The sequence below is a fragment of the Vanellus vanellus genome, assembly GCF_965231255.1.
Source record: "Vanellus vanellus genome assembly, chromosome: 1".
Lineage (NCBI taxonomy): Eukaryota > Metazoa > Chordata > Aves > Charadriiformes > Charadriidae > Vanellus > Vanellus vanellus.
In genome coordinates this window covers 192,629,771-192,656,549 of record NC_138905.1, presented here as the reverse complement: position 1 = coordinate 192,656,549, position 26,779 = coordinate 192,629,771, and the positions used below count along the sequence as shown (strand labels likewise).

Here is a 26,779-nt window from a genome sequence, read left to right as displayed (position 1 = left end):
ACATTCTTACAGCACTTACGGAAGTTGTTTGAATGGAAGGTGGTATTTGAGTGTTTTCGTAATGTATCCGACTTAGAGGAAGAAAGTTGAATGACCTGATAATTCTATGTGGACTACTAACAAATAGCCATAGCCAGTAACTGAAAGGGAATGCCTGGATCCATACCAAGTAGATTGTCTGAGTAAAACCTCACTTTCATCATATTTTTTTACCCAATAAACTATTTTCAGCTTAATCCAGTGATTGATTGGGTGTGGTCCAAAATACTGAGTAAAATAGCAGCCTATTTACAGTGATTGTCAGTGAGCAAGTGTTGATTTAACAGAGGGTAGTGTGACACTTTTAGAGCCTTCTACAACATTTAGTGCCGTCAGCAGCAGAATACTGTTTTGGTTTTTTTTAAGAGATAGTTGGATAATCACGTAGTTATGTAAGTCCTTTCTTGAGGAGAAGCAACTGTCATGTGACTAACTTGTAAAATCTGACATTGACATCCTGGAGTGAGGGACACCAAGGTGCTCAGAGGGTGAAGCGCATGACGTCTAGATAGAGGCTGAGGACTGGGTTTGTTCAGCCTTCAGAAGAGAAGCCTGTGGGGGATCTTACCACCATCTGCAACAGCTTAGTGGGGGAGGGAGACTGGCTTTTCTTGGAGCTGCACAGGGCTGACATCAGAGGCAACAGCTGCAACTTGTACCTTGGGAAATTCTGATTGGATAGCAAGAAAAATTTTAACTGTGTGGGTGATTGAACACTGCCATAGGTTGTTCAGTGATTGCGAGATCTCCATTATTGGAGATGCTCAAAATTGAGTTGGATGAGGCTCTGAGCAATCAGAAGGCTCTGGACAATATAACATTCGTATGTCCCTTCTAGTGTGATGTAGAATCATAGAACTACGCACATTTCCTCTCATCTTGTTTGTTTATCCAAAATGATTTAGGTAAGAAAGCTCTATTGGCTGTCATGAGCTCTTTTCATTACAACTAGAGAGGGTCAGGATTTTTTTTTATAGCTAGCAAGTTTTTTTGTGTTCCTTTCCTTTCAAATGTGGGTACAAGGTTTTCACCTTAGTCTCCATGAGAAGACATTTTCTTATGGTCAGGCAACCATTTGGTCACATGTTCACATCCTTAAATTGTTGTAACTTATGTTGAGAAAATGGGTTTTCTGATGGCTGCTTTAATCTACTAAATTTAGGCTTGGCTCATGAGTGGTGCTGACAGATAACTGAGTGCTATGCCCAGAGTTTTAGTGTCATGATAGTGACATTGGATCAAATTTGGCACTTGATTTTATATCAATTATTAAACTCCATCAAGAGATTCAGAATCTGGTCCACTAATGATAGTGAACTAGTGATTTCTTGGTAAATGATCAAATTGCCTTCTGAAGGAACTGAAAGTGATCACTGCTTTTACTTCCTGCAAGGCAAAATGCAAGTTTCTTTGAGTTTCTTTTCCGCATGTGTTTACAGGGTATATATTTCATACCCAGCAATGGATGTGAATTTTTTTCTCTTTTGCTGTAGGAACATCCTTAATGCTATCAAAGAGCAGGGGAACAAAGTATCCAAGGGTGCTTCTGTCTTTCAGGGGTGATCTTTTGCTTTTGTCAACATGTGACTTATTGATCAGAATTTTTCTTAGCGTAGCTTGAGCGTCCTTGACAGTTACTCTCAAGTTCGACATGCAGAAAGGAAGCAGAATTAATACAGTAACACCACCTTGGAGATAAGGAAATCTGTTGTTGCTCTTCTGTTCAGTAACAAAGCTTTTCGGTCACTTTCAAATGTCTCTTCTGTTCTTTGGGTTTGACTTTGGAGAGGCTTTTCAGAGTTGGTGTTGGAAGTGATCATATCCCACTGGCCATGACAACAGTGTTTTTCCTTCCTGTGTAAAGCTCTTATCATGGGCTAAGGCAGTATATTTTTAGTTCTTTTGAAACTTACATACAAGAGAACCGACAGAACTTTGTTTTTGGAAAGCCTGTGAAGCCAGCATGGAACCTGGAGGCAAGTTTTCTCAAAACTTTGTCATTCAGGTGAACATTTGCATTCTTACCAATGAAATCAGCTTTATCACTATGGGAACAATTTTATTTGCCCTAGTGTGAAGCAGTCAAGCTTAAACCCTGTTTCAGAGCTCTTGCTGAATTCTTCAGATGTCCTCTTCCTTTGTGGAATTTAATATGGGTTTTGCAGATAAAGAGCCTTACCTGTTCAGCGCTACCTTGTCTTTGATATATGTGGTTCTTCAGACTGAAGACAGAAATGATGCAGTCTATGCAATTATAATCTCCACTGGCAGAAGCTAGTAGGATTTTCAGTCCTGTTCCTTCTGGCATTGACTTCTAATGCACCAGTGCTGATGTACTGAAGAGTGCCAGCATCAGGGTGTGTTGACCAGATTCTTCACTTGTCCCAGTCATAACTTGAGGAAGGGGTCAGCTCATACTTGTCATGTTTGGACAAATCCCATGGGAGAGGGCTTTAGAGGGTAAGGGGGCTCAAGAGAGCTGGCTGCTATTTAAGCATCACTTCCTCCAAGCTCAGGATCGGTGCATCCTGAAGAGCAAGAAGTCAGGCAAGGGAAGAAGGAGACCTGCATGGCTGAGCAGGGACCTTCTGAAAAAGCTCAGATGGAAGAAGGGAGTTTACAATAGGTGGAAGAAGGGGCTGACCACTTGGGAAGAGTATAAGAATGCTGTCAGGGTATGCAGGGATGAAACAAGGAAAGCTAAGGCAGCCTTGGAATTGAACCTGGTGAGAGATGTCAAGGCCAATAGGAAGGGTTTCTTTAAGTATATAGGAGACAAAAGGAAAACTAGGGAAAATGTGGGCTCACTGTTGAATGAGACAGGTGCTGTGGTGACAGATGATGCAGAGAAGGTGGAGTTGCTGAATGCCTTCTTTGCTTCTATCTTCACTGCTTGGGCCAGTCCTTGGGAGTCCCAGAGTTTGCAGGTAACAGAGCAAGTCTGGAGGAAGCAAGACTTTCCTTTGGTTGATGAGGAACAAGTTAAAGATCAGTTAGGTAAACTGGATATCCACAAGTCCATGGGGCCCAATGGGATGCACCCATGAGTGCTGAGGGAGCTGGCGGAATTCATTGCTGGGCTGCTCTCCATCATCTTTGAAAGGTCCTGGAGAACAGGTGAGGTGCCTGACGACTGGAGGAAAGCCAATGTCACTCCAGTCTTCAAAAAGGGCAAGAAGGATGACCTGGGAAACTACAGGCTGGTCAGCCTCACCTCCATCCCTGGAAAGATGATGGAACAGCTTGTTCTGGGTGTCATCTCAAAGCATCTGGAAGAAACGAAGGTCATCGGAAGTACTCAACACAGATTCACCAAGGGGAAGTCATGTCTGACTAATTTGATAGCCTTCTATGATGGCGTGACTGGATGGGTGGATGAGGGGAGGGCAGTGGATGTTGTCTATCTTGATTTCGGCAAGGCTTTCAGCACTGTCTCCCACATCATCCTCACAGGCAAGCTTAGGAAGTGTGGGTTAGATGAATGGACAGTGGGGTGGATTGAACAGTGGCTGGCAGATAGAGCTCAGAGGGCTGTGGTTAGTGGTGCAGAGTCTGGTTGGAGGTCAGTAATGAGTGGTGTCCCTCAGGGGTCAGTACTGGGTCCAGTCCTGTTCAATATATTCATCAATGACATGGATGAAGGGATAGTGTGTACCATCAGCAAGTTTGCTGATGACACAAAACTGGGAGGAGTGGCTGACACGCTGGAAGGCTGTGCTGCCATACAGTGTGACCTGGACAGGCTGGAGAGTTGGGCAGAGAGAAACCTTATGAAATTCAACAAGGGCAAGTGCAGGGTACTGCACCTGGGGAGGAATAACCCCATGCATCAGTACAGGTTGGGGGCTGACCTGGAGAGCAGCTCTGTGGAAGGGGACCTGGGAGTCCTGGTGGACAACAGGATGACCATGAGCCAGCAATGTGCCCTGGTGGCCAAGAAGGCGAATGGCATCCTGGGGTGCATCAAGAAGTGTGGCCAGCAGGTCGAGGGCGGTCATCCTCCTCCTCTACTCTGCCCTGGTGAGGCCACATCTGGAGTATTGTGTCTGGTTCTGGGCTCCCCAGTTCAAGAAGGACAGGGAACTGCTGAAGAGGGTCCATCAAAGGGCTATGAAGATGATCAGGGGATTGGAACATCTCTCTTATGAGGAAAGGCTGAGGGACTTGGGTCTTTTTGGTCTGGAGAAAAGACGACTGAGAGGGGATCTTATTAATGCTTCTAAATACTTAAAGGGAGAGTGCCAGGGGGGATGGGAACAGTCTTTTTTCATTGGTGCCCAGTGATAGGACAAGAGGTAACGGGCACAAACTTGAACATAGGAAGTTCCATCTTAACATGAGGAAGAACTTCTTTCCTTTGAGGGTGGCAGAGCACTGGAACAGGCTGCCCAGAGAGGCTGTGGAGTCTCCCACACTGGAGACATTCAGAACCCGCCTGGATACTGTCTTGTGCAACTTGTTGTAGGTGACCCTGCTCGGGCAGGGTGATTGGACTATATGATCCCCAGAGGCCCCTTCCAACCCTGGCCATTCTGTAATTCTGTGATACTGTTGGAATACCCTCATTATTTATTCGTCTCATGCTATGGATTCCTCTTGGGGTGGCTTTTACTTCCGGCTTGATCCCTCAAATTTAGTGTTAGCCCTTCCCAATCTTTCCTTTAACAAGTGTTTTATTGCTTGAGGGGATTTCTCTTATTCCTCTTTATATTATGAAATAAAATGTCATATTTCAGTTTTGCAGCTGCTGGCTATCTTCCCTTGACGTTTTTCTACATAGCCTCTGTTTTAAGAGGAGGCATTAAACTCCTGTTTGCTGGACTGCAGCTGGGTTATTGACCAATTGATATATGTTCTGATGAATGATTATGCAAACAAAAAGTATGAGCAATGCTGCTTCTGTGTGTTGCTATTCTTCTGATCTTCCAGTTATAAGAGACTCTTACAGGAGGAATCAGTGATTTTTCTTGACTTGTTATCCCAGAATTGTTTGGCACTGTCATATTGATCGTTCCCAAGGATGATCATCTTGCACCCCTGCTGTGATAACTGTAACAAGTGGCAAGGTCCTGCTCACTTTCAGGAGTAATCGGGAACTGTAAACGCTCCACGGTATTTTTAATCATAGTTCCTCCATCTAAAAATCTTTATTTCCAAACATTCTGCAAGAAATATGTGGCAGATCTCACTGGATGTATGTCTCCATCTTTCCTCGTCCATGTTATTCATCTTAACCATGGTTGCCAGGATCACAGCATTTGGCATTGAGCCCCAGAGCTCTTGATGTGTGAATTCTGTGTAACTATCAGCTCGGTGTGCACGTGCTGGCATCAGAATGGCCAAGTATATCATGTCGTTGATGGGGTGTGTCTTATGATCACATGGTGTGATATTATTTCCTATAGAAGAATAATTTGTGACTTTCTATCTCTGTGTTATAACTGCATACGATTGGATGGAAAAAGGAAAACGTAATGCTGTGGTTAAATCTTAAGTAGAGTTTCTCAGTCTATCAAGGGCTTGTTTTCTCAGCTGGGCTTGAATATTGTTGCCTGTCCTTCAGTCCTCTGAGGATGAAATGTTGTATTTGCTTGGAATGTTAGATGTGCCTTTCTTTTTATGGGTACCAGAAAAGACTGCAAGGAAGGTTACTTCCAGATAGACTAATTTTTTTAAAGAGTTTTTAGATACAAAAGTTGACTGTCTCTGTATGGATATTTTTATTGAGTACCTAATTGTGTAAAAACCTGTTATGATATTTCCCAACACGGAGCTGCCTGTAATTGCCTGGGTACTAAAGCTTAAGCAGTGTTTGTGCTGCCATTGTAATGTAAGATTCTGTATGTGCAGTTGTGGCCAGAAGAGCATTGTGCTCTTTCACCAACTACGATGCCACTGAAGAGTTCTCTAATGCTGATCTAGCTTTTATTCAGCCTAGGGTGTCTAGGATCCTCTGATGTTTTTTTGAGGATTTTAGACTGTGCTGCTTGGTATGATTGCATAAATGTATGTAGAAACGAGGGCTCAAATTAAACAAAAGGCCTGCTCACCGATTCTTTAAGATCTCTTCAGTAACAGGTTGTCCTCCAACCCATCTCAGTTCTTGAATGTTTTAGAGGATTTAAAGACAGGGAAGGGCAGCATAAGGCACACACTGCTATCTTATTGAAGCATTATGACATTTGGGAATGGTAGGGTTTGTGTGTGCTCTTACAAACTAGTGTTGAGACAAACCAGCTGTTTTTTAGTACTAAGCTGGGAGGGCATTCGTGTGTGATTATATATAGACGACATGTTGAAGACCATTGCTCCCTTTAAATTGTTCAGTCTGTCTTTTTCTCAGCAACCAATAGGAAGGACAAAGAGGAAAAGATGTGCATGTCTTCATATGGAAATATATGTGGGGAAAGAGAAATTAAATGCAAGATACACATTTCTAAGCACCCCTTGTTTTCTGCTAGGTATGCAGTTGCTATGGTAATTCCATATCAGTTAAAGAAAAAGTGACTGGAGGTGAGAATACCAAGTTACTAATGTCTGTGGAGAATGAGGCCTGGTTTGAATCTGTAACTTCATTAACATGGATGTTAAATTTAATGGGAATTAAACTGTGAGAAAGAAAGTGAGGACATATGACTTGAAGCTGATGGCTTTGCATGTTGTCTTACAGTTGGAAAACAATTCTGATAGTAATATGTACATAATGCAGTGGCCTGCTCCTGAGTACTGTTTGGTTTTGGGGTTATCTCCACATAACCAGCTGAGCCAAAGAGATAAACTTTTAGACATTTGAGATAAACTGAACTCAGGATAGTGTCGGTGCAGCGTTCAATGGTATACTTTATATATAAATATATATTAAAATTATATGCTGTGTGAAGAAAAACAGTGCTGTTACATAAGTGTGTTTTGCAGATGAAGTGTACTCTTCAGAGCTAGTAAATCTTCTCTTCAGTCACATCTGAGTAGCAAAGTTTGGTGAATGGCATTCCCTAATAATAGCCCCAAGTGAGGACAGTGTAGTGCTTGCGATTGAGTCCTCTTACAGTCTTTTAACTGAGTTTCCTTTGCCAGGCAAGCATTGCTGGCCTTTTGCGTGAAAAGGGGAAAGACATGCATGTGAATCAGTAATAAACCAGGTACATAGCTGAGTGCCCTTTGACCAACATTCGGGGAAAATAGTGTTCTTCTCACATGTACTCTCTGCTTGCATCAGCAAAAGCAGAAATTCAGGACGAAGCATCAGGTACACTGAAAAGTCCAGAGTGTTCCGATTCTTGCTCACGTGTTACAAGAGTGGGTTTGTCATATTTGCTCCTGGCTTTGAGATTGTATCAATAAATTGATTATTTTTCAAACATGACGACATGCATTTCTCCCAATGTGGGATGCTTGCAATTATGTAAATAGAAATAGCTGAGGTTTCCAGTTTGGATATTAGATTTAATGCTTTCAAGTTCATCTCTTGAAAACAAGGAAACAAAAAAACTTTTTCCACAGCTTCTTGCAAACTCCTTAACCTAATCCCTATGAACTAAAAATGAAGCCAATTTGATGTGGGTGCTTTTGTGGACTTGCATCAAGTTTTGGAATAGACTGCTAGTTTCCTTTGCTAACATGGAGTTGAGGTTGAGAATTTGGATTTTTTTGAATGCTGCATGAGAAGGAAGGTGAGGAAGTGTTGAATTTGCTTCAGCTTTTGGGCTTAACCCTTGTATTTGGCCAGGTAATGGAACTGTTTGCACCACTTGAGTCATTGCTTTGGAGACTTTTCTCCCCTTTTATGGCTGCAGCGCTCCAGATGAAATGAGAATTTTGCTTTTACTGACATTCGGGGATCTATTAAATTTTTCTGAAATTTGTAATTACTTGTTATAAGTCTAGTCTGTCTATTCAGGGTGTCTGTAGTTGAATGTTTTGATAAGCTTTCTTTTCCCCACTAATCCCTGAGGTTTCTGGATGCAAAAAGAGAGGCTAGAGTTCTCTGAATGCCTTGTGCTGTCCCTTAGAAGCTAAAGCACTGATTTATTTATTTTTTTTTCCTTGTTTCAGTTAACTAGTTATAAAACTACTGCTAGCTCTAGGAATTTTAGATGTTCTGTTAGTCTCTCTGGCAGTTGCTGTTAGTGGTTAATAAACAATATCATGAGCATGGCTGTATCTTTAGTGCAGCATGCTTGAAGCCTGAAATTTGAATCTCTTTACTGTCCTGGGAATTAAAGCAAAAATAAATGCTCTCATGTATTGTATGTCCCTGGATGGTGTCTTCAACATTCTGAACTTAAACTTCTGTGTAGTTCTACATGGACAGGTGATGCAAAGGCACATGGCAAGCAATTCTTCCTTGTGTAGGTAGCTCTGGCTATTGTTATCTATTATCTAAAAGTGAGACCTCATTTTGCATTTCAGTGTTGATTTTAATCTTTGCTTTTCACTTAAAGCACAGGCATGAGTTTAGTTGTGGGATACACCCACGTTAAACAAAATCTCTGCTTTCTGATTCTATAACGTAACTACCACATTAGTTCACTTGTTGAAGCTGAGTTATTTGGAGTTATTGGTCCTGGCAGGTAGATATTTTTAAGCAACTATACCCAAGTTACATTTCTTCTGCAGAAATCTTAGCTTAACATTACCTTTTCATTCAGTTATGCTTTTTATCTTGAAGCATTGAGGAAAAGACTGAGCTGAGAATGGGCCTGTTCTGCAGAAAATTGCTTGAACTAAAGAATGCTGCAGTGAAGCAGTTCTTACTGGTGACATTCTAAAGCAAATATTCTATTGATTCTGAAGTTTAGATCAGTTTTAAAAAGTGGTTGTTCCCACATGGTTTGTAACTTTCAACTTCAGGCATTATATTGCCTTGAGATGTTTGAAGTGTTGATTGAATGATGGGTTTCTTGCTTTTAATGTCCAGTATCTGAATCAAATTATAAATACATGTGGAGGGGTTATAAATGTGTATATAACATAGTGATGACAATTCACTCTTAAGGTGATTTTTTTTTTTTTTTAAATTAGTATATTCAGACATTTAAATTCGTTTTCAGCTCCATTTACCTCTCAATTCCCCTCTACCTGGAAGTGAGTTGACTAAGGAACCCTTTCGATGGGATCAGAGGTTATTTGCTTTGGTTCTCCGTTTGCCTGGCATTACAGCACCTGAATCGGAGCAGATGACAGGGGTACCAGTGGATGACTCTGCAATCACACCTATGTGTGAAGTCACAGGAGGTGAGTGCCCTGGTTTCCTTTGAGAATTCAATACTTTTGAAATGGAAAATAAATTCAGTTTAGTTTTATTAATCATGTACATGTCATGGAATAAATATTTCTAAGTTCTTAGAAATTATATCATATATTACATTATATATTTTGTTATATCAGAACTCCGATATAACAAAACTGAAGACACTCATTGCATTAAAGCTACAGACAATTTAATGTAACCTGTCCTGGAAGAGTGTGAATCTACTTTCTTTAGCAGTTTTTTAGAAGAGAAAACATTTTTTTTCTAATGCATTTTGGTATCGCAATTAGAAATTGTAAGAATTGAGTCTGTTCTGGAGTGCAGTTTTTCTAAATTCCTGTTGTACTCTGATCTAAACAAGCCAAAAGTGAAGGAATGCAGAATGAAGTGCAGAATTTCGGCAATGCAGAATGCATAATTATTCTGCAAAATTGACACTTTTCTATCCATCATAACTCATATTCTTAATCTCTTAGAAATGACATTTCAGATCGTACTCAGGCATTGATTATATAATTTGTTTGTAAAAGTTTTGGATTACATCACATATTAAAAATGTAATGATTCTTATGACCCATCAGAGGGGATGTGACAGAGAGCAAAGGGATTTAAAAAGTATTCCAAAAGGGTTTGATTCCACTGTTTTCTGACTGTCTACTAACAGGCTATACTAACAGTGCTTTGACTGAGATTCGTGGACAGTTAAGTGTTGATGTCTGTCACAAGGGGGAGCCCATTTTCCATGTATGCATCATGAATTTGAGTTGAAGTCATTAAGGGGCTAAAACCCAAACATTTCCAATGAGGTGCATGTAACACTGTCAGTGCTTCACTAGGCTGTCTTGCTGCTTAAACAGAGAGGGAGTGTTCGGGAGAAGCTTTAAATCAGTGATCCATAGATAAATCAATGTGTGTGGCAGGTGAACAGTTTTAAATGATCCAAGTTAAAGTAAGGGCAGAAACACCGAACAACCTTAACCTTGACTGTTTTTTTTCTAGGTCGATCATATTGTGTGTGCTCTCCAAGAATGCTGAATCAATGTCTTGAGTCATTGGTGCAAAAAGTGCAAAGTGGAGTGGTAATAAATTTTGAAAAAGCTGGACCGGATCCCTCACCAGTTGATGGTACTTGCAATTTTTTACACTGTGATATCAAATGGCAGGGATGACTATCAGTATAGTTTAGTGAACTTAATGTAGTAGTTGCCAAAACAAATGGAAAACTGTTGCAATTCAAAGACATTGCTACAAAAAGGACCTGCTGACCATGTGAAATTCCATTGTACTTTTTCAAAATACTGGCTATAGCTGCTAGACACTATGTTAAACCTCTACATTTGGTCATATTACTTAGGTAGCCTTAAATACAGTTATTCAAGTCAAGCATAGTTGAACGGGTTCATGAGTTTTAAGCAGTAGTTTTCAACAAATTAGAAATGTAAATCGGTTGACATGGAAATACTATGGGTTTATACATTTAACCTTTGTTGTTTAATATAGTAAAGTGGCTGCATTAAGAGTGAAAATAGCAAATATGACTGGAGCCTTAACTTCTTGTTCTGAATGGCTTAGCTAGGTCCCTCTTAGGATGTTACTGGGAAGTGTTTGTGGGACTCTTTAGATCCTGTTTGCTGCAATAAACAGTCCAGCAGTATTTATTGTGTGTATCAGTTTTTTTATGCATGGAGATTTGAAGGTTATCTGTTAATAACAATGGGAGGAGAAAGAAACTGATTATTATGAAGGGCTCTGGATAATTGGCTTTCTCAGCTCTGATCCTGTAAACGTTCAGTGCTTATTTGGTTTCTCATAGTTTCTGGGTTTTTGCAGAAATGCTTACTGACAAGTATCTGCTATTCTTAGAAATAACATTAACTGCACGAAGAGCTTCCCTGGGGGTATAGTTCTTAAACTCTTCACAGAAGTTGTTTAATACTCTAACACTATTTTGACTCAAATTTGTTGGGTTTTTTGTGTTTTTTTTTTTTTTTTTTTCTCCTGTAGATGGGCAGGTGGATATATCTAGACCCTTTGGACCCCAACCTTGGCACAGCTGTCATAAACTTATTTATGTCAGACCAAATCCTAAAACTGGGGTTCCTATAGGTCATTGGCCTGTTCCTGAATCCTTTTGGCCAGATCAAAATTCTCCAACGCTGGTATGTACTGAACTTAAAGGAAAGGGGTTGTGTGTGGGGGAATATTCCAGGATTTCCTAGTCACTGATTTTTAAATCTTGAGATACGTACTTCGTTGCAGCAACCGTAAAAGCAGTGTGACCGAAGAAGGAATCACACATGTAAATCTGTGTGGCAGTTATCTTGGCTAAATTACTGATGAGCAAATAATACTATAGGGTTTGCTTTTTAGTAACTTTGAAGCATTAAGAGACTGCCTGTAACCAAACATGTAGTGTTTCTGTTTGAACTCTGTTAAAATATCAAACCAGAAATAAGGTGGCACTTTGATAATAGCCTACCAAATTCTCTTGCCTTGTAGATAGTATTAATAGAAAATTGTGTGTTCTTCCCAATTTTGAATCCTTGTCTTCATTCTAGCAGGTGAATGTAATTTCATCTGCTGTTGTGCAGTGTAGCCATACCTTCAATTTTGTCCCAAGTAGAGACACTCACATTGTTTTTTTTAAATACTACCCACAGAATTTTATTTGTTCTTTTTCATAAAATAATGTATGCCACTGCCTTTTGTTTGGTCTGAGAACTAATCATTGGTATAGTATACTGTATTTTTTTATTTCTGCTAATCTTTGAAAATCATTAAAGTAGAAATAATGCAGTTTTATAATTGTTCCGTACATTTCATGAGGATTTTTACTGAATTTTTCTGTTATTTTTTGATCTGAAACTAGTGTGCTGACTAGCAAACTCATTGAACTTTTCAAAAATTTTATCTCCTTTGTTTGGAAAATATGTAAAGTCCTTTGAAATACAGGTTGTTGAGGAGTGATACAAGCATGAAATTTTAGTCATTTACAGATTTTATATTGCTGGTGTCTGTGGCCACATTCATTGAAAGATGTGGATGCCCTTCTGAACTACAAAGCAAACTGGTATATATGAATAGAAGTAGATCTTCTATAGTCATTTAGAAAGCAAAACATTGTGTACTGGATATTAAAAAGCTGCTCTGTAGGAAAACCGTCCTGTGTACTCCTTGTAATCACTATCAATGGCATATCTGCCTCCATTCACTGTATACAGTGAGTACAATTTGCTACTGCAGATCTTGATTGAGATTGCTAAAATAGATTTTACCAACTGAAGTGCTGTTGAACTAAGTCTGCTAAAAACATGAGGTTGACTTACCCAAATGGCGAGATGATGAGAAAGACTTCTTCTCTCAGTTGTAGGATGTATAGCTCTCCTAACTATATAAAGCACTGGATTATTGCATGTACAGCAAAATTCCTGCTATCATCAATTGGAATTCCTCATTGAACCTTCCTTACGCAATGTTGGGGTGCTAAGTTTGCTGATAGTATTTAAAGACTTGTATTTCCTTACTGTTCTGAAAATATAGTGTTAAAACTTAGCATATGTTGTAACTCTTGTTTACTTAAGAGTCCGTAGTTAAGATATTTTTCTTTTCCTCCTTGTTGCCTGATCCACAGTGGAGCTGTCTCAAACAGTCCTACCCCAACAACTGTTTCGTGTACTGTAGGTAATGATACTATCAAGGCTTTCTTAAATATATATGGAAGTCTGCTAATAATTATGTTGACAGATCAACATGTAAATGGCTGCTCCTACTGCTCTGAGGTAAAAATAGTTCTGCTGTTCAGCCAAGGGTTATTGGACTTCTCAAATCTTAGCATTCAACTTCTTTTGCAGCCTTTTTATTCCTAGTATAACTGCTTCACGGCTTGGTCAAAAAGTCCACCACAACTATTTATTGGAGGCATCTTCTTTGAAGAGAATTGCACTTTCTTCAGTTGGTTGGGCCTCCTGTTTTGTGTGCACTTGGGTAGTACACCTTCCTCAGAGTGGAGACAGTCAAGGCAAGACCAGCTCTGTGGGCAGATAACATTTGGGTGGCTCATCCTAAAAGGAAGAGGCTAGAGCTCATAGACATAGAAAAATTACTTTCAAGGTGAGGTGGTAGGAAGGTCCAAGAAACCCTGTGTTTCCCTAGTTCACCTTATGTATTTATTAGTTACTTTCTTGTAAAGAGAGTAAACGGAAGGAGGCTTCCCAATTGAACTCTTCCCCAGATTCTAGTGGCCTTGGAGGAGGCTCAGGGTAAGTATAAGAGCTTGTGCTCTTCTCCTGAAAACCCTTCAGTGGAAGGTGTATGGCTCCAATTTTCATCACGCACAAAAAAAATCATCTTTCCCTTTCAGTAAAAGAAATTTCAAATATGTTGTTAACTTATACTTGAAACTCGAGGCACAAGGGCCTTTTCCCTGTGATTAATAACAAGATTAAAATCCAAACACTTAAATTGCTTGAATTGAAATATTTTTTTCACAGGTCTAGTTAAAATGTGAGTTCTTCTAAAGCTTGTCTTTTCTGAATTCATGCTGCTCTTGGTTATTATAATTCAGTTTGAATTTTGTAACTGTTAAATTTGCCAAGAAAGAAGAGTGCTGAAGGAAGTCTCCAAATGCAGAAGTACAGCTCCTCCTTCTGTGGGGAATAAAAATGTGTATGCCTCAGAGTAGCATTGAAGATTTTTTTGTTTGTTTGTTTTTTAGTCTCAAATGGGATTTACTTCCATTTGCAAAGTTTTTGTGTATATGCAAGAAGTTTTACTTGCATACTGTTCTAGATGTACTAGGCAAAATAACTGACATTTATTTAGAAAATAAGATTCCTTCAGATTTCAAGACAGTGCTAATGTAATAAATTAATTGCTTAGGACTCATTAACATTAAGTGTCTTATATTGAATAGGGTCCTTAAATATGGCTGTTTTCAAAGAACTTGTATTACTTTAGTTGTCATAGCACAATTGCATTTTAATCATTGTGCAGACTTATTAACAGTGGAATGCTTATGTTTAGCCACCTCGCACATCTCATCCTGTGGTGAAATTCTCCTGTACTGACTGTGAACCGATGGTCATTGACAAACTGCCTTTTGATAAATACGAATTAGAACCTTCACCACTGACTCAGTTTATCCTGGAGAGAAAATCCCCTCAGACCTGCTGGCAGGTAAGTAGAGTACATGCTGAACTGAAGTTATTTATAGAATGCTGGTTTTCATAGACTTTATTCTATAATCAAAATACAATGTGATGTTTCAGCACACAATGTTTTGTATTTACATACAATATAATGTGTTTTATTGCAGGTATATGTGAGCAATAGTGCAAAATACAGTGAACTTGGTCATCCTTTTGGTTACTTGAAAGCTAGTACAGCGCTGAATTGTGTGAATTTGTTTGTGATGCCTTACAATTATCCTGTTCTCCTTCCACTGCTAGGTAAATACTGCTTCATAAAAGTTTTCTTAAGTGGTAGGCAATTGAAAAATTTATATCGAAATAGTTTACTGCAATTAATGCCAATATTAATCAAACATCTGTAGAAAGGTAGAATGCTGAGCAATGTATTTGTCATCAGTAACTTGTTTCACTTGTCACCAATTGACTGACCTTCATAACTCGGACTCGACGTGTAAGGTGATTTACTTAATCATTCTTTCAGGTTTGTTTTGGTCTCATTTCTTTCATTATTTTAGAAGCTTTTTTTTCCAATCTCTTGTCTCAATTACCAATGCAAATTGATAAATAATTTATCAGGTTCCATCTCTTGGCTGCAGCATTAATCTTGTACGTATTTATTTAGTTTAGTTATATGTTAAAATATATATTAATATAAGCATTGAGGAATTGGCATTTCTTTGAGAGTTTCTTTTATTAGAAAAGAAGGTGCAGTGCTGGCTAGATATATCTTTCATTTTGTCTCTTTTTGTAACTTTTAGATGACTTGTTTAAAGTACACAAGGCAAAGCCTACGTTGAAATGGCGACAGTCATTTGAAAGCTATTTGAAGACAATGCCTCCTTATTATCTTGGGGTAAGAAGACTTACTGTGTTAAAATTTCTGTTTTGTTATGTAACTATAGTTATCTTTCCATTATGGATATATTCCCTATTTCAAGTAGAATATGTATTAATTTAAGAAAGAATAGCTAAACTTCATGCATAATGATACTGTTTCCACTGGAGACCTGTGGAAGGCTTGAGACCTGAATGTTATGAAAATTTCATCCACTGTGACTTGTATATAAATGATATCTCTGTTAATAATAGATACTGTATGAATGGAACCATGCTTTAAAACTACAACCAAAAAATGCTGCCCTGAAAGTCTTTGTTTTTATTCTTTTTTAACTTTGACGATCTTAGGAATGGATACAGTTAGTTGAAGTATGTGTACAACACTTGTTAAATATGACTATACAATATATTCCGTGTTTCAGCCTTTGAAGAAAGCTGTGAGAATGATGGGAGCACCAAACCTTATAGCTGACAATGTGGAATATGGACTTAGTTACAGTGTCATTTCATATCTCAAAAAGTTGAGTCAGCAGGTAATGTTGAAGCAAAAGAGCAGTAAAAACTTATTCTAATATCAGGATAATCTTAAAATACTCTCAAGTTTAATGGTTTGAAGGAAAAGAGAGCAGAAAGATCAAGTTAATACCTTCTCACAAGCAATTAGAAAAAAAAAGCATTTTTGTTTTCTGAATTGGAGGGAAACTTAAATATAGACTTGATAGACTGGACTATAAAGATAGAGATGGAGGTACAAATTGAGATTTTTTTTTTTATTTAAGGAGCATTTTTACTTGTACACATAGTAACATACTTTTGTCCAAAAGAAAACATGTTGTCTTTCCTTAGATATTAAAGATGTTCTAGCATTTTTTCGAGAAACTAGAGATTTGTACTTTGTGCATCTGAATCAGAAAGTGTCCTTTCTTTGGCTTGTGAAACAAAATGGGAAGTGTTCAGTAAATATGAAGTAAACTGACGTAATTCAGAATCTCAAATAAGGATACAGACGTAGAAGTAGCAAGTGACCTTTTGAAATTGCTGACAGTGTTCAGAATAGTGCCCGGATCTTTGACTAGTCTCCTGCACCAGCTAAAGCATTTCTGCCCTGCTACCTCCACTTTTTTTGTTGAACTGTGCATGTTAAGCTTTCTTCTTCAAGAGAATAAAATAATGCAGTAGGCTTGAAACTTGAAGAAACAGTAGTGTAACTTAGCAAATGGGTTCTTACGGCCCAGCTTTTTCTTAAAAAATTACTATAAATTATTATTTGAGGAAGCAAATCTCTTGAATTTTACAGTGTATCCTATTAAATCATAGTCATATTGCTCAGTATTCTGTGAACTAATCTCTCAACCTAAGACATCTTAGACTCCGAAAGTGTAATGACATGCACTGCTAATTGTACTTAAAGCTTTTCTAACTTCTGAGAAGCTCTGCCAGTAGAGACTCAGTATTCTTAATAAGTACATGTTCAAATTTTAAGTAGTTTACACATTCATGTGAAACTGCAAAACCAATGGCAGGTGTATTAGTAAATTACTTTTGGCTCTTTGTTGAACTGTATCCTGCCAAAAAGCTGGTGTTTATGAACATGTTTGATTCTGGTACAAATCTAGCATAATATTGGGGGTTAGGTCTGCCTAATCAAACAGAATTGGGTATTATCATGTATTTCATATTTATTAATGTTACGACTATTCATGTTAAGCTTTTAAAAAGTTGATACCATTGTTTGATCGCAACTATATTTGTGGGAGAATCAGTCTTTTGAGAGTTACAGTGTTCAGCTGTTATAGAAAACAGTCTATGTGAGTACAGATAGATTTGCAGAGAATTACTAGTTAAATTATGGCATTTTATGAAAATAAAAGCATTGCATGCATATTGGTGCTTAGATACCATAATGGGCAGCAGAGGAGAAATATGCGGAGGACCTAGGCACAAACTGTTCACTATATTTAAAATTGTAGTAAGCATTAAGTGGTTATGTATTTAAGCACTCCTTAAGCACTCATCCTGGTTATGGTCGTCATAGTGTGTTAGCACATTGTTGAATCTTCTAGGTAGGAATTTAAAATGAATAAGTCTGACTAATCCTTTTAAGAGCATATTGTCAATTTTATTTATTTATTTATTTCAAATTAAGGCCAAAATAGAGTCCGATAGAGTCATTGGCTCTGTAGGCAAAAAGGTAGCGCAAGAGACTGGAATTAAGGTCAGAAGCAGATCACACAACCTGTCTATGGCACATAGGAACGATTTTCAACATCTGCTACAGGGGATTACTGGGGAAATTCCTCATAGACCTCTAGACCTCAATATGAAGGAGTATGCTGGGTTCCAAATAGCTTTGCTGAATAAGGTAAGCACCACTGTGTGTAATGTTGTTATTTTCAATCTACTTCCATTGAAATGCTAGATATTGTTTCATACATGGTATTAATTGGAACTTTGTTTACTGGAACCATAGGATTTGAAACCTCAGACTTTTAGAAATGCTTATGATATACCCAGAAGAAATCTTTTGGATCAATTAACACGAATGAGATCTAATTTACTGAAGAGTACTCGCAAGTTCCTCAAAGGACAAGATGAAGGTTAGTTAACAGTTTCTTTTTTGCCTAAATATGATATGATTGGTACTAAAAAAATGAAGACTGTAACAAATAGCATCTTTTAAAACTTACTGGATGTTTGATACTGCCATTAAACTGCATGGGGTTTTAAGTTTGTTTTTTTTTTTTTCCTTAAATAACTTATTAGAAGAAAAGATATCAAGGATAGAAACTGCTCTGTCCTTTAGTCCGTATGAGAAGACTTGGGCTTTTACATAAGGTTTTGTTCACTGTTGGTTGGTTTTTTTTTCCTGACTTTCATGACATATCTGAGAAAAAAAATCACAGGGCAGTTCTGAACATTATGATCTCTCTCCGTAGAAGTGGACTATGAGCAGTTGAAAAGTAAGCTTGCTCACTGGGTGCTGCCAATGTGATTCTTTTGCCTTTTAGGCCAACAGCAAATAGTTCAGTAGTCTGCTAATTTATTCCTTTGCCTTTCTACTGTGTCTTCTGGCACTGTTTTATGGCACCTTAACAAACAGAAGATAATGAAATAAGTGGAGAAAATGAGAAGGGCAATGCAAGTGAAAGTGTGTGTTACGTTAGCCCCGCTTCTGCTTAGGTCAGATTAACATCTTTGATCAAGTGATAATGCAGTGTGAAATGAGAGGAGTTGCTCTTTGGGTAGGGGGTTAAACCACACAAAAATTAATGTTAGGGGGTTTTCTGCTAGTGTATGTTTTGCTTGATCAAAGGCTTGGCAACTTTAACTAAGTCCATAAGAAGTTTAGAATCAGGTCCTATAAATTTTAAGAATTTGTTGATTCCAGTGGTCACTGTTGCTTTGGGAAAATGCTGGTCTCAACAATTAAGTTTTGTGTGGCTAAAATTGAGTACTAGAGTTACGTCAAAGCTGTATGCAGCATGACATTACTATTTTGCATTAATGTAGCTTTTGTTTATAGTAATGTTTTAGTTATTTGTTCCAGTCCTAGTTATTTGACTCATCTACCCTGTTGTAAAGTTATGGGACACATTGGAAAACTAACATCCATGCATGACAACTATTGCTTACTTCTGTGTCATAATGATAAATGTACAAGACACATACTAATTCACTTAAGCAAGTTTTCTGCACTCAGAACATGATGCTATAAATACCAGTTAGGCAAGAATAATGGCGAGTTTTGTACATCTATTTTGTTAATGCATTTGATAAGACTGAAAACTGGAGGTGTGAAATGGCTATAGACTAAATTCTCATAAGGCGAGCAGTATCATATATATTAATAAACCCTTCTGTTATGATAGATCAAGTTCACAGTGTACCTATAGCACAAATGGGGAACTACCAGGAGTATCTAAAACAAATACCTTCTCCACTTCGAGAGCTTGATCCTGATCAACCACGAAGGCTCCATACATTTGGCAATCCATTCAAATTGGACAAAAAGGTGACTTTTCTGTAATGCTTTTTTAAAAATGTGCTGTCGTGAGTGTGTGTGCTGCTGACTAGACCATTCAAAGAGCAATCTATGAGAGAAACACTTTGAAGTATTTGGAAAAGTACTGCTTGTGAGAAAGTCTCTGAGATGTTTTTCCATCGATAGTATCCTACGGAGGGCAGTCTTTACTGGAAACCAGTATTATGCCTCTGAATAGTATTATAAATCAAATACGTTTGTCACTGTAGTATAGCTAATACCTAGTCACAGTTCCTATACCAAACTTACTCCATAAAAACCTTCCTGTAACTTTGAGAGCATGGACTCTTCTGGTTATCCAAATCAGTTTTGGAGTTGAACAAATTACATATATCGTTTAGAGCTCTTCTTTTAACTGTTTGAGTCCTGAAAAGGAAGTTTGACAGCCCACTCAATTGTCTTACTTGCAGACTGTTGGTTAAGGGCCTTAAGCACGTTGGTTTAGTCTAGGAAGATTTGATATGATTTTCCTGTATTACTTTGGTTGACAGTTGAGAATTCAGTGGATGATGGCATGTGGAACAGTTGCCTTTTACATGGCAAACATCATCATAACATCAAAGCATTCATTATATTTTATATTTTGTGGTTTTGGTTTAATTTAATGGGGAGAATTCTCAAACTTTAATTACAGGGAATGATGATAGATGAAGCAGATGAATTTGTATCAGGACCTCAAAATAAACATAAAAGACCTGGAGAACCAAATATGCAAGGGATTCCGAAAAGACGTCGTTGTATGTCCCCCCTGCTCAGAGGTCGACCACAAACTCCTCCAGTTGTGAATAACCACATTGGAGGAAAAGGGCCACCAACACCAATCACACAAGCACAGCCTGACCTTGTTAAACCTATTCCTATTCACAAAAGTAAGTGAATTTTCATCATCTTTAAAGAGTTTGTTTTTTAATTTATGCAAAAAAAAATTTATGTAGAAATACCTTTGGCTTATTTCCCAAATATGGCAATTTTATATATCCTTTTTGAAAATGAAGTATATAAGTGTGCATCTGGGGTTAATTACAGAAAGAGTTCATATAGTCCTCCAGACAGAAGTCTTTCATATGAGCTTCCCAGTATAAACAATGTATTTCCTGTATTAAATGAGGAGACAATGTAAACAGTCAGAAGGATGTTCTTCCTTTGCCTGGGAATTCAGATGCTCCAAAAGTATCACAACATGAAGTTGATTTGAATTTTGCTGTAGTGCAGTGAATTCATGTCCCTTAGTGTGGAGCTGAGGTGCTGTGTAAGTCTTGCTCATTGTTCAGCACTAAAGTAAACTTTGCCAGTACAATTTAATGGGGAAAGACAAGTGTGTCATAAAAGCACATTTTCAGGTACTTTTTTCTTTTGATGGTAGTCCGTATAGCAACTTCCCTTTTCATATAAATATGCCTCTGATTTTTTTTTTTTAAGCCATTAATTGCCAGGAGATACAGTAATGTACTCAGTGTTACAACTCACAAACCCATTTTCCTATGCATAACATGTCCAGTAGACTATACAACCTGAAGTATAGCTTTACAAGAGTTTAATACTGAACTGACTCATTGACTTCTATCAGATGGTAAAGAATGTGAAACTGGCAAGTGCAATCTTTGTTTTTTCAGCATCAGAAACAAATAATGAGGTTACAATGGATGATGTGGTTGAGAATCATGTTACAGACCCACTTTCATCAGACGTTTTCCCAAATACTGTGGATTCAGAATTTTCAATGTCCTCTTCCTTCAATTCATTGGATCGACCGACAGCTCATACAGAGGATGTAGGCCATGAACATTTAGGGAATAACTTGAATGTTGATGGGTTTTTGGAGAATCATGAGGAATCAGGTAGTAAAGAACAAAGTACCGAAGAGAACTTGCCAATGTCTTCACCAAGCAAAGGGAAAAAAAATGTGCATTGCAGAAGTTCCAGAGAGATTAACATAGACATAAGAGCACAAATTATGAAAGAGATCCGAAAACCAGGAAGGAGTAAGTATACCTAATCTCTCTTTCAGATGATTGGCACGAGAGCTAGACAAAGAATTCATACTAGACCGCCATTTTAGAAAAAAAACTGAACTGTGAGACTGAAACAAAATAAATTTAAAGCTGAAAAGATTTGCTTTAAAACTTCTGCTAAAAACTTCCTGGATGAGTGATTTAAACAGTGATGTACTTATCAATGTTCATTAAAGTCATGGTTTTTGTATTATCAGTATTAGAATTAGCTTGTTAGGTGTTCCAGTAATATCCTAAACTGCAGTATCCTGTGTTTTTTAATGTTAGTGTTCATTAAACATTATGTCATTGCTACAAGCCTGGTTGATAGGAGATAGATCCTAAAAGCTTACAAAAACTGAATGAAATCTGTTGCACTTCACTCAGACCTGTTAGAACAGATATGTGTATAGGTGTCTCTTAAGTAACTCTGATTTTGCTCTTCTCTTTGTCTTTAAGAGTATGAAAGAATCTTCTTTTTACTGAAGCATGTACAAGGAAGCTTACAAACCAGACTGGTATTTTTACAAAATATTATTAAAGAAGCTTCAAGGTAGGTAACTGAATTGTATTAGTCTTATAAAACTGCACCGTGTATTGCCATACATAACTGCTTGACAACTGTGCAGTTCTTTGTTTGAAACTTGCCACAAAATGCTTTGCATTGCAGGTAAATAATTCTCCAGGGGAAAAAAAAAAAAAACAAAAAAACAAACCAACCAAACAAAAAAACAAACAAACAAAAAAAAACCAAACAGAAACACAAACTTCCTGATGTGTATTGTTTGCACATGCTTACTTTTTTGCCTCAGATTTTGTGTTAAAAATGTTAGCAGCTGTAACTGCCAAATCACCATAAATGTAGATGGACAATGGTATAGAAAGAGACAGTAACTTTAGAAAATCATTCAACTTCCAAAATTCAAGTGTGAGCGTGCTGCTAATTTGGAAAACTCATGGAATTGCATATTACTGTGAATTAGGCTTTCAGCAACAGGTGAAATTCATTATTGTGCATCAACTCAAAATCTTGTCCTAAAAATAGTTTTGAGATCCAGGTACGCTCCATAGAGATATGTCTCTGCTCTTCAGATTTATTTCCTTCAGAGATATTGTAGTCCCATCTGAGGCATTGGAAATGGGAGGTAGTTTCTCACTGGAATAGAGAGACTTGCTGAGGATTTAAACCCTGTGGTGTTAATCCAGGTGAAAACTGTTCCTTACAGCATCCTTAGACTGACCGTTAGCCTTAGACTGACCTGTTAGCCTTCTGTATGTTTACTAAAAGGCAAGAAAGCAGAAATATGTAATTTTGATTGGAACCAACAGTGTTTGAATTGAACTAATAATTCCAGCATCTTGCTTGGATCATAAATATAACTGTAACTTTGAGGCTTATTTCAGAAGCCTCAAAGAATAGTTGACTTTTTTTCTCTAATCTGTTTTTGTAGTAGTCAGCTTTTTTTTTTTTCTGTGGCATTATTAAACAAATTTTATTATTAAATAAAAATCAAAGTAATTTTTGGATAAAACCATGCTGTGAGTTTAAGGTACATTAAATGTTGGACATTCATATAGCTCCTCTAGCTGCCTACTGTGAGCACAGTGGGGCGTATAGATTTATATAGATCATGCTTTTTCTATAGCAACAATTACTTTACCATGCTTTTGCTTGATCTGTATTTTTTGTTATATCACCTGTCAGAGTTGTTTCATAGCCTGTAGATTATACATGCTTCCTCACTGTCTCAGCACACCAAAACAATACTGTTGCTCCTGGAGTCTCTGACAGGCCTTAGTGGGGTTGGAATATTTGTGCCTCTAAAATTAGGCTCTTCAGATCACCTGTAATTAATTCTCTTTTCTGTTGCACAGTCTCTCTATTCTGGTTATCTTAAGTTGACTCTTTCCCTACAAAATTTGGCAGCAGTTGAGTGTTGCTCTTGGATGCATCAGAATTAAATCCTGTCTCTTGCCATAGCCAACAGTTTTCTGTATCTACTGGTGGAAAAAGTTGGCAATTTCATTTTTCTCAACTGTTGTTAAACTTTAATTTTTATCTGTTTGAGTGTAGGAACAACTTAATCTCTCTCTTTCCTCTTCTGTCCTTGGTTAGATATTTACAGTGTGGTTGTTTTATCCACATAATACTGCCTGCAATCCCTATGCAGTTGTCTGCTTCTTTCCTTATCCAGACAAGCTATTGCATTTAACCAAGGTTCCCTGCTCCCTGCAGGAAACAACTCAAGGCTCTCCAGGGTTGTCAGGATAGTCTTGTTTTGGTAACTGATAGCTGACCTTTGCAATGCCATGGAATGCAATTGAAATATGGGATGCTTACTCTCTTTCCCTGTTCCAAGGAGCTCTGACTGAACACAGGCTTAAGAAAGCTCTTGAACATTTCAGCAAGAAAGTGTGTTTAAAAAGAGTTCCCGCTCAGTTCTGGAGGTTAATCCACTAGAGAGTTGTGAGGGGAGAGGAAGATTTCTAAAACAATCCACAGTTCTCAGCTTGCTTTGGAAACCGACTGCCCCACATTTCGTCTTCTGATAGCAGAAAAACCCTCACTTTTGAGAGACAGAAATCAAGATGGAGTAGACAATGGATTTTTTTCTTCCGTCAATTGTAGAAGTGTTAAGGATGAGACTTTTCTTATGCTTAGTGATACACATTTGACTCAGCCTGTGTGGGTTGTATTAGTGCTTACAAGGAGTTCTTATTGAGGACAAGAGACATGACTTCCCAATAGGTGGCTATAACTTTGGATGCACAAAATCAAGAGTTATTTAGGAAAACGCTAAAAGAAATTAGCCTATGTAGTGGAGAGGTCTTCAGTATTTCTGGAGTTGGCACAGCAATCCATTTATGGTCCTAGCACTAGCAAGAAGTGTTTTTTTTATTCTCTGCTAAGTAGTCTAGAGCAAAATCTGACAAAACATGGATCAAAATTCTCCAAATTAACCAACATCTCAGGATAAGAAATTCAATTCCCTGTTATTTATTCTTCAAACTAAGGGCTTTAAGCTACTAATACAAGTAGCAAAGCCCAAAGTGTGTACCTAGACAAAATGCTGATCAATTCACACTTGTGATAAAAGCACTGGCAAGAATTAATACAACTAATTTCAAAATAATAATGAAGTTTTATCCTCAACAGTTAGAACTACTTGAGAAAGTTTTATTATTAAGGGTCCTAATTTTCCTAGCAGAGTGAACAGTTGAATGAGAATTAATGCTTAATTCTGTTAATTACAATATTAGTTAATGTGGTAACTTGTTTCTGTTGCCTTGAAAAAAAATTACTTGCCGTAGGATTCAGCATTTGGAAAAGAACTTTGTGAGGGGCTGGACATAGTGCACTGTAAACCTGTATTCTTGTGCCAGCAGTAATGCAAGAATAGTTAGCAATATGTTTTTTCCCCACCTTCCACCAGGTTTTAAGTTTCTAGGAAATGTCTACTGATAACTAGCACAGCTGCTTCAGAGGGGCTTGAAGGTATTCTGGAAAGTAACATTGCCCAGTCACTTGCACAGAATATGAGCATGTTAAATTTCCACTAGGATATGCTATAGTAAAGCACTTTGCTGTTATCTTAAATAATTGGACTTTTACTAGAGGGGATGAGAAGGAAATAATTATCAATTTCCCAGGTTGATACTTTTCAACAAGCAGGGAAGCAGTTGTGAAAACAATGAGGAAGAATGGAGGGGAAGCAGTACTTGAAGTGTGGGGTTTCTGTGGGGTTACTGAGGAGAACTGTGATGAGAATAGTAGGTAAGGCCCCAGAGCATGGGTATTCAATGAGATAGTAAGTGCTTGGAAATGGGAGCTTGTTTCCTCATAGTCAAGCTGGGATTGTGGGGAAGTCTGTGGTCTGGGAATTAGGGCCGATGCCATGTTTCTGTGAGCCAAGAACAAGGACTGGGAGGCCTGGCTGGGACTAGAGACTTTTGCTGGGGTTTAATAAGGTCATAGGACTGAACTCGGTGTATAGTTCAGAATAGTACTGAGTTGAGAAAGTGGGTGTTCTTTTCACTGCTGCTTATGTTTGAGTATGCGTACGGCTGCCAAAGCATCAATCAGAAGTGGCTTCTCAGATGCAGAGATGTTGCAAGGGGGAGGGCTAGCTGGAAACAGCAAGGAACTGTGTGTACTGAGGCAGGGCTGTAGGCAAAGGTGACGAAATGGTCTGCTGTTCAAATTTGTGTAATCAATATGGAATAGAGACTCCAGGTATGGATCACATCTGTATTTTCTTTGATTTCTTTCTCAAACTTCTAATTTGCATTTCTTGGCAGGAAATTTGCTCTGCACTGTGAAATGGCTATTCCTTCACTAGTACCAACTTCACTTAACTTTTGTGAATGCACCATGAAAGCGTGCAAATAATCCCTAAAAGCTGTTGCCAGCTTTAGGATTATAGTTCTTTTGGCATATATTTTATTTCTGTACTTCGGAAATTTACTTCTGGAAACAGCAGTTAACTCTCTTTCCCTGACTTTCAGTGATGTTCAGCAACATGCTAGAATAGACTGTAGTAAGCACAGTTTTGTATTCTCTCATAAAATGGAAAAGCAAATTAGTAGTTTACCAGAACTTTAGGAGGCAGCGTATATACAAATGAGGTATTGATCACCTCATCATGTGTTGAACCTAAAGTAATAACTAAAATTTCCAGGGTTCAGCAAAAGTTTTGTGAACAATGTTTCATGTACTACTGTGTCCATCCATTTTTATGCTTTCTTTTAAATACAGGTTTAAAAAACGAATGCTGATAGAACAGCTTGAGAGTTTTCTGGAAGAAATCCATCGCAGATCCAATCAGGTCAATCATATCAACAGCAGCTAAGAAACACTGCACACAAGAGAGAGCCACAGTAGGGCACTGCTGTCCTTACTTGCATTCATTTTTGACATGCACTCTTATCTCAAGTTCCTATACCTGAAAGAATGAGAAGCTGCTCTATAAAATGATGAGAAAAGTACCCGTCATCTTTTTTTTTCTTTTCTTCACCTGTTATTTTTGTAATGTGAAAAATATCACAAAAACATTTTTATTTAACTAAATGGAGAACTTCTTGCTTGTCATGGACTTAAGTGTCACTTTCCCTCAGGTTCTATTTTTCTTAATCCAACCTTCAAAACTGTCACCTCTTAAGGTTGAACTTTGCCAAAAAGTTGCTTTGTAATTTTTAAAAAAAAAAAAAGCACATACATTAAACAAGGTAATGTTTTGTATATACAGTTATTTTGGATATATTATTGTAAGTTGTATAAATGTATTTTGAAAAATATTTAAGAAAAGCACTTTTGTTATTCCATCAATAAAAACTATATTTTAATCTTTGTGTAGGATTGATTATGGTTTTTATTGGAAGGTTTCATTTTGCCTTCCCTTTTCAGAGCTTCTGTGTTCTAGTATCAGTGTCA

General features: G+C 37.8%; 1 protein-coding gene across 1 annotated transcript in view; it reads left to right on the top strand.

Moving 5' to 3' along the window:
* Positions 1-26,675, top strand: part of INTS6 (integrator complex subunit 6) — a 48,313-nt gene extending 21,638 nt beyond the window's left edge. Inside the window, exons 5-18 of the mRNA XM_082483580.1 lie at positions 9,090-9,273; positions 10,289-10,414; positions 11,294-11,448; positions 14,312-14,464; positions 14,604-14,736; positions 15,237-15,331; positions 15,738-15,848; positions 17,462-17,677; positions 17,786-17,912; positions 19,185-19,327; positions 19,992-20,226; positions 20,971-21,339; positions 21,808-21,901; positions 26,105-26,675. Of these exons, the coding sequence (XP_082339706.1) occupies positions 9,090-9,273; positions 10,289-10,414; positions 11,294-11,448; positions 14,312-14,464; positions 14,604-14,736; positions 15,237-15,331; positions 15,738-15,848; positions 17,462-17,677; positions 17,786-17,912; positions 19,185-19,327; positions 19,992-20,226; positions 20,971-21,339; positions 21,808-21,901; positions 26,105-26,198 (2,235 nt within the window). The 3' untranslated portion in view covers positions 26,199-26,675. The remainder of the gene's footprint in view (positions 1-9,089; positions 9,274-10,288; positions 10,415-11,293; positions 11,449-14,311; positions 14,465-14,603; positions 14,737-15,236; positions 15,332-15,737; positions 15,849-17,461; positions 17,678-17,785; positions 17,913-19,184; positions 19,328-19,991; positions 20,227-20,970; positions 21,340-21,807; positions 21,902-26,104) is intronic.
* Positions 26,676-26,779: the final 104 nt, after the last annotated feature.